This window comes from Bufo gargarizans, unplaced genomic scaffold (genome assembly GCF_014858855.1).
Source record: "Bufo gargarizans isolate SCDJY-AF-19 unplaced genomic scaffold, ASM1485885v1 original_scaffold_1465_pilon, whole genome shotgun sequence".
Taxonomy (NCBI): Eukaryota; Metazoa; Chordata; class Amphibia; order Anura; family Bufonidae; genus Bufo; species Bufo gargarizans.
In genome coordinates this window covers 105,312-113,361 of record NW_025334371.1, presented here as the reverse complement: position 1 = coordinate 113,361, position 8,050 = coordinate 105,312, and the positions used below count along the sequence as shown (strand labels likewise).

Below are 8,050 nucleotides of genomic sequence, written 5' to 3'. Positions count from 1 at the left end.
CCGACTCGAGTACAGCAGTATAGTACATTAATAATTAAAAACACCTGCACACCCCCTTAACGAAATAAACCCATTAACCCCCCCTTAATAAAACCCATTAACCACCCCTTAATAGAGTCAGACCCCTTAACCCTTCCTTAATAAAATAAAAACCTGCACCCCCTTAAAAAAAATCACTTTCCATCTGCACCAAAAAGAAAAAAAATCCAAATCCCCATCAATAAAATGAACAAATCCTGCACCCCCCCTTAATTACACCCTCTCTTCTCCCCTTAATTACACCCCCTCCCTCCCCACCTTAATCACACCCCCTCCCTTAATAACACCCCCCCTTAATTACACCCCCTCCCTCCCCACCTTAATTACACGGTACACCCCCCCTTAATTACACACACACACCCTTAATTACACCCCCTCTCTTCTCCCCTTAATTACACCTCCTCCCTTAATTACAATTTACACCCCCCCTTAATTACACCCCCTCTCTTCTCCCCTTAATTACACCTCCTCCCTCCCCACCTTACTTACGACTTACCCCTCCCTTAATTACACACACACATCCCTTAATTACACCCCCCCTTAATTACAAACCCCCACTTAATTACGCACACACACACACACCCCTTAATTACACAATTATTTACTCACATTTATTTTGATGATGCCCGTCCGACCGCTGGTATAATGGATCCTTCCGCTTCTGATCCGTGAAGGCGGCGCGGCGTCAGCGTCGTGACGTCACGTCATGTTGCGCGCCGCCGCAATAATCCTTCCACCGAAGCCGGCGCCTGGCGGAGTCACGTCGCGGTCACGGTGCAGCAGTGGATGGAGCCGGGGTGACTCCGTCATGGCACCCCCCTTGTGAGTGGCACCCGGGGCGGCCCACCCCCCCCTTGGTACGCCAGTGCATGGGAACAAAGGGCTCCCATGCCCTTGAATGCAGCAGACCTCAGCTGCTGAAATAACGGCGCCGGAGATGTGCGGGCACTTCACAAGTGGGAGGTTCAAAACGATCCTCCGCCTGGAAGCGCGCAACAGGACGGGCGGGATGTTGTGGTGACGTCATATCACCATGCCAGCCCACGTGGACTTGCCTGCAGCGCGGCTGCTCGGGAGTGAGTGCCACCGGGTTTAAATAGTCCGCCAGCGCTGTGCTCATCAGTTGAGCCAAGCAGCCCCAAGCGAGAACCATCCTCAGCAAGACGAGCATCTACAAGCGGGAATTAAGCCCTGGAAACCCTATACCACCAACGAATTAACCCCTGCTGTACCCTGAATCATCCCTGTATTCAATGCCCATTAATCCCTATTCCCCTGAATACCCTGTATACCCCTGAATTACAATATTAACCTTTACATTAACACTTCCACCAATCCCTAAATTCCCCTGCATTCATTAACCCCTGCATCGTATTAACTCTTGCAGTGCCACTCCCTGTTAACCCCTGATTGTATCTAACCCCTTGATACCCCGTAGGGACAGTCTGGCGTCAGGAGGGAAGGTGCTGCTATTGACGTGCTATTTAGATAGATTTTGGGGTGGAATTGTAGTTATACAGTGTGTTGTGTCAGTGGAGTTAGGTTTTGTAGTGTTGCTTATGTATTGCGGTGTGTGTCTATGTGTATATATATATATTTATACAACCTTTGATATATATATAGATGTAGTAGTAATAGATTGTAGACTTGTATTGTTTGAATAAATACTTTATTATTGTTCAAATACAGATTATAGTTCTTTTGGTCGCCGCCGTAATAATCCATCGCACGTAGTTCACAGAACGGTATAGCAACCAGGTAGTTAGTATTTATAGTACAAATAGGCGGAGCCAGCAATAGACGACTCACGGCCATTTATGAATATTAATTATTGATATTATCCCAAAATATTAATAATTTATATTCCATTTAACAGGGTACATAACTTATGTTTGCCGCATAACCAGCATGTCAAACAAGAATATTCGGGTATGGGAATATATTGACCTTCTGATGATGATGGCACTGAGACTGATGTTCAGGGGTAAAGCATGAGGCTCTTGGTCCCCAGTGTAAAATCGTTAACAGAGCCCCCGACCTACCAAAAATATATATTACTGGGGTCTTGTAATGTGACAGAGGGGCCCCATAGTAACCAGTACTTGGATGCAGCTTCTTCCCCCCTCCCGTTGGATATTTCTTAACCCAAGCCTAGAAATAGAGAGGAGCCCACATCTCAGTTCGGTCTCATGCACACGACCATATGTATTTTGCAGTCCGCAGAAACAGATCCACAAAAAATACTGTTGACGTCCGTGTGCCTTCCATATTTTTGCAGAACGGAACAGCTGGCTCCTAATAGAACAGTCCTATCCTTGTCCGTAATGTGGACAATAATAGGACATGTTCTATTTGTTGGCGGAAACTAAATGCACACGGAGTGACTTCTGGCAAAAAAAAAACCGGAAAGAAAATACGTTTGTGTCCATGAGCCCTTAGTGAAATACACTTTAAAAATGCAGCGCTCCATGGTGAAGCATTCATGCACTAGAGACCTAGAGCGGCAGGTAGGTGATGAGGCCCACCAGAAAGTTGTGCAATTGGAGGCACAAATCTGAGAAGCACATGGACCATCCAAGGAAAGTGGACTCAAGGCCGGCAGAACGACTCCCAGGGTCTCCAGTGTCCACAATAAAGATTCCACCTCATTGAGACTAATAATCCTGGAACAGATTTCTGAGGCCACGAGGATCCGCTTCTCCAGGCTCCTCAATAGAGAGGCCTATTGGACCTTCTGGCTACAGACTCTAATGCTGGAGGGGCTCAATGAGACCATCGAACAACGGAGGCAGTAAAATATTATATATCTGGATATCTGGGACATTGACTTATTTTTCAAGACATGTGTTTGCCTCATATATATATTTTCTTCTTTTTATTGTGTTATTTGTTTTTTTTTTACATTTATCCTATTTATGTTTATTTATGCTATTATTGAGTGTAAAAATAGTTTTATAGATTTTTTATTGTCTGGTTCCTGTTTTTATATGTAGCCTGAACCTGTGTACATTGTTCTCCTTGCTCTGCTTTCATTGTGTCTTTTGACACGTGTTATATTAATAAAGTAACCCTGTAATCCGCCAGTATTTGTGAGCAGTGAGCTTCAGCAGCCCTTACAACATGTCATGTAGATTTAGGGCGTCGGTGGACTGACACTTACCTGGGGTGGGGGAGAGGGTGCACTTAGTTTGGCTTCCAGCAGCGATTGAATGAAGTGATGTTTTAATTTGAATGTCTGATAATGAAGGGTTTGTCCAGAATGGGCTACGCCTAGAATGAAGTCTATAGACTTTATGCCTCCTTTTACTTCAGTCTGTAGTAACGCCATTGAAATGCAAATCCACTCAGTGCCTGATGATGTCATGTACACAAAACTTGCATATTGACTCCCAGCCAATCAGGGAGCTCAATGACCCTCTGTTTTAACTTACCCCCCATCATATAAACTGGAGCCTACCTTCTGTGGTCAGTGACTTCCTTGGCTTCCATAAACGACTTCTACCTCTACAAGACTTCAGTATTTTTGAAGAATTTTCAACTGATCCCAACTCAACATTGTTTTCTCCAAAGTAATTATTAAAATATTTTTTACAATGAAGCAATTTATTGTATTTGTTGTTTACATTATATTAAGATATATTCACACACACTATAGATATTGTCAAAAGTATCATGATGTTCATAAAAAAATTCTATTGTCTCTCAGGACACAATGGCCTCCAGTACACAAGAAGTGAAGCTTATCCTGGAAGGACTTGTCTCAATTGCTTCCAAGAGCCTACAGAAGATAGATCTCCAGGAGATCTTCCATGTCATACAGGAGCTTGGAAAGGGTGGCTATGGTTCTGTGCTCATGGTAAAAGACAAGAAAACTGGTCAGTGTGAATAATTATCCATCACTATAGCTATGGAATAGTTTTAAAGGGGTTGTCCAGAATGTTAAACTTATATTAATGTGCCAGAGGCTGCAGCAGTGACCCACCTTAGCCCATTTTGGCCCGCTGAACAGCTCCTTTATGATCATGACATAATTATAACTAAATCATGGAGTTTAGGACATTTTAGAGAAAGTGAATGAATTTACCGGGATGTATGCATGAAGGAAATATGGTGCAACTGGGGCCAAAAGTATGTAAATTGTGCAGGTGACAAGATCAATTTGCTTCATTATATAACAGAGTCTTAGGAGGGGAACGGATGGGTAAGAGACAGGAGTCTACTAAGGATTTTACCAAATACAGTACCATTAATTCCATTTATATTTATATAAGATGAATGTACAATTAACAATGTTCTTATCATAAACAGATCAAAAAATGGCCTTAAAGGTCATGGACAAGAAGAAAACATCTAAATTATGCTTCCTCAAGGAGTTCAGCATGTCTTTCTTCCTCTCATCCCATCCCAACATTATTGAAACATATGGCATTGCCTTCAAGACTGCAGACTCCTTTGCCTTTTCCCAGGAGCTGGCGGTGGCTGGTGATCTCTTCTCTCTTATTCCACCCAATGTAAGTAGATGTCCCTGACATACCTTGAGGAGTACATTCCCTACATTCATTCTTTGTTGTAATAAAACTTCTGTTGTCTTGACTTTGTTTGCTTCCTCATTTCAGGATGGACTTCCAGAAGACATCGTAAAGAGATGTGCGGTGCAGATCTCCAGTGCCCTGGACTTCATAGACAGGAAAGGCCTGGTGCATCTAGATATCAAACCTGAAAACATCCTGGTGTTTGATAAGGACTGCCACTGTGTTAAACTAACTGACTTTGGTCTTTCACGGTTAAAAGGAACAGTAACTAAAGTCAGGTCTGGCAGCATCTCATATATGGCCCCGGAGATGAGCCAACTCATCAACCAGGACACTTTGCTTGTAGACTCCACACTGGACGTGTGGTCCTTTGGTATTGTTCTCTACTGCTTGCTCACGGGTGACTTTCCATGGCAGTCAGCAGTTTCCACAGACAAAGACTATAATTGTTTTGTTGAATGGCAAAATAATTTTGAAAGTCTTGAGCTACCAGCACCATGGAGAAGACTTTCACCTGGAGTAGTGAAGATGTTCCATGGTCTTTTAGCCATAGACTGTAAAAAGAGGGACAAATCAACTGGAGTCTTGATGTTCTTGGGTGAATACTGGAAAGAACAAATCTCAGAGTCAACAGAAGGAACCTTGGGCCATGCAGATACTTCCAAAGTGAATTTGTCTGAGGAATCTGCCAGGATTGCAACAGACGCCTCCGTCAGCAGTGTGTCCACCACTTCTCTTCTAAGTGCCATGTCCTGTTATTTGACCTCTGACAGCTTTGAGTCTGAGAGAGAAGAACTTCCAAAGGATTTGAAGGATAATGTCCTCAATCCACCAATACATATAGATGATGAGATATCAGTCCATGTTGGGGCAGAGGTGGAAATTGGATAAATGAAAATATCCTAGCCCCAGGTATTTGTATGCAGGTTTAGGTCAGTGAACTGAAGACTGGAAGGTCGGCTGTGATTCTGCTATAGTGTGTTTGGTATTATGGCCAGCAGTAGCCTTTTCATCGGGTGACAATTTTCTAAATCTCCTTTGGAAGCTGAGGAAGAGCACCACCTTCTCCATATGGGTGTATGTGCGCAAATCTACAGACTCATGCATGGTTAGCTTCCTCCATTTTGTCCCCCTAGGTTATTAAGATGAGGGTTGAGCTTGAGCATGGATTCTGTTAGTGATGTTTTGTAGCATCGGGGGTTGGTATAATAATTTCCTTAGTGATGTTATTAATGAGCTACTTTTGTAATAAAAATTGACGTGATCTAGAGTATGTGTCTGCTGAATATGTCTAAATCTAAATATTAAAAACTAAAAGCAGATCCACACAGAACAATCTGACCAAGGGGACACCTGGTGGACAAATACAAAGCAGGATCACAGCTCACAGGGCCTAAAACTCCTACATCAAATGCAGCATGCTATTGCAATTAGATAGGTGGAAGCACATAGTGCACCATGGACGGCTACGAGTACAAACCGCAACGTCACCGATCCCAAATATATGCTGGATGCTGCCTCCACAAGGACTCACCACACCTGAGCGTTCTGGGGAGTTGGAGCGTCAGGGTGTGAGACTAGTATTTAAACATAATACTAACCAATCACATAATTAAGTGTGGTATGGCAGTTCACCTGAAAAGGGGTTGGTCACATTTTATTACAGAGACTGGAGACTCGCACATAGAACTTCCATTATTCTGATGTCCGCCGCCAATGTCCAGTGTCTGTCTATTGCTGTGGCCAAACAAATTACTCCAAAGTTTTTTAAAACTCAGCTATGAGACATAGATTATACTCTGGCAATTTTCACTTCCATCACCAAGACTCTCTCCAGAAACCAAGTAGAAGAAGTGGATCAGCACTCGCCCTATGATGCTAATAAATCTTCACTTTATTGCCATAAACTGAAAAAGGCAAATGTGACGCGTTTCGGCTAAGCAGCCTTCTTCAAACAAGTATCTTGATGCTTGATTGAAAAATGCTGTTTAGCCGAAACGCATCACATTTGCCTTTTTAAGTTTATGGCAATAAAGTGAAGATTTATTAGCATCATAGGGCGAGTGCTGATCCACTTCTTCTACTTGGATGTATGGGCCGGCGACCCAGGATAAGAGCAGCACCACCTTCTTCCAGAGAGCCGACTGATTATTTCTACTAATTCTCTCCAGGAACTGACAGCCCTGTAATGTCATTTGTTGTGGTGGATGACGAGGCCTCTAAATAAGTTTTTTTTTTAATGAAAACCGTATTCCAGTCTCGAAAAAAGAAAATTTATGACATATTTATACGTATATTATACACATACATTTTGCACTCACAGCATAGGTCAACAGAAAGTGCTCTCCTCAAGTTATCTTCTCATAGTGAGTCTGTTGTGCAACTTTTAGTCCATTTTTACATGAGCATACTCGGATTGTGAAATACGCTCCATGTGACCACAGTATTTCCTGGACTGAACATTGCTCCCGTGACAAAAACTCATGGCATTATAATGCTGTGTGTTGCTGCCTGACCTCGGCTGTACTATAATGCTGCTAGTTTGTGTCAATGGAGCAGTGTTCAGTCCAGGAAATACCTGTATTGGCTTGTGTAAAACTGGCTTTAGGATTACCAGATAAATTAAAATTAGACTAAGGTGTTTTCAATCAGTAGAATGGTGTGTGTGTGTGTGTGTGTGTATATGTGTGTGTGTGTGTGTGTGTGTGTGTGTATATGTGTGTGTGTGTGTGTGTGTGTGTGTATATGTGTGTGTGTGTATGTGTGTGTGTGTGTGTGCTTCTATCAAAGTCTGATCTTCACAATACATGTTTGTGGAAGTGAAACATGGCACAAACAAAGGACCTCAGAAGAAGAGTTATTGATGCTCATCAGACTGGAAATTGTTATAAGACCATCTGTAAAGAGTCTCCATCAATCCACAGTCAGACAGACTGTGTAGAAATGTAGGAAATTCCAGACCAATATTACCCTCCCCAGGAGTGGTCAACCAACAAATATCATGCCAAGGTCAAGGCATGTAATCTTCCAAAGTCACAAAGAAACCTAAGCAACTAACCTCCTAATAGTCCATAAACATGGAGGGCATCCATGTTGTCAGTGTTTTTCAGGGACCCATAGACTATAATGGGCATGATGGATCCGGGACCGTGAACACAGACAAAACAGAGCATGCTTCCGTGCTAAAGCCATTGACCCACTGACTGCGCTAAACCACGGATGTGTGAATACACACATTAAAGTTAATGGCTACGTTTGCTGTCCATGGAGAACACGTACAGCACACGTCCATGAATCACTGATGTGTGAATGAGGCAGCAGGAGGACCTTGAACTACAATGGCATGACTGCAAGGAGAAAGCCACTGCTCTCCAAAAAGAACATTGCTGCCCATCACACAGATGGCTAGAAGGCTACTGGAACAATGTTGTGTGGATGGATGAGACCAAAATAGAAGTTTCTGGTATAAATGAGAAGTA

At 42.9% G+C, this 8,050-nt stretch overlaps 1 protein-coding gene across 1 annotated transcript; it reads left to right on the top strand.

The window, feature by feature from the left end:
- Window positions 1-3,751: 3,751 nt before the first annotated feature.
- Window positions 3,752-5,462, top strand: LOC122923314 (serine/threonine-protein kinase SBK1-like). Its single transcript, XM_044274097.1, has 3 exons — window positions 3,752-3,914; window positions 4,348-4,550; window positions 4,656-5,462. Exons 1-3 carry the CDS (start codon window positions 3,752-3,754, stop codon window positions 5,460-5,462), a joined length of 1,173 nt encoding a protein of 390 aa, XP_044130032.1.
- The last annotated feature ends 2,588 nt before the right edge of the window (window positions 5,463-8,050 follow it).

Excerpts from the sequence above, each read along its gene's own strand:
- LOC122923314 (XM_044274097.1), top strand. The coding sequence starts at position 3,752 with ATGGCCTCCAGTACACAAGAAGTGAAGCTTATCCTGGAAGGACTTGTC. Across the intron at positions 3,915-4,347 it reads GGTAAAAGACAAGAAAACTG|ATCAAAAAATGGCCTTAAAG; the intron begins GTCAGTGTGAAT and ends TATCATAAACAG. Across the intron at positions 4,551-4,655 it reads TCTCTCTTATTCCACCCAAT|GATGGACTTCCAGAAGACAT; the intron begins GTAAGTAGATGT and ends TCCTCATTTCAG.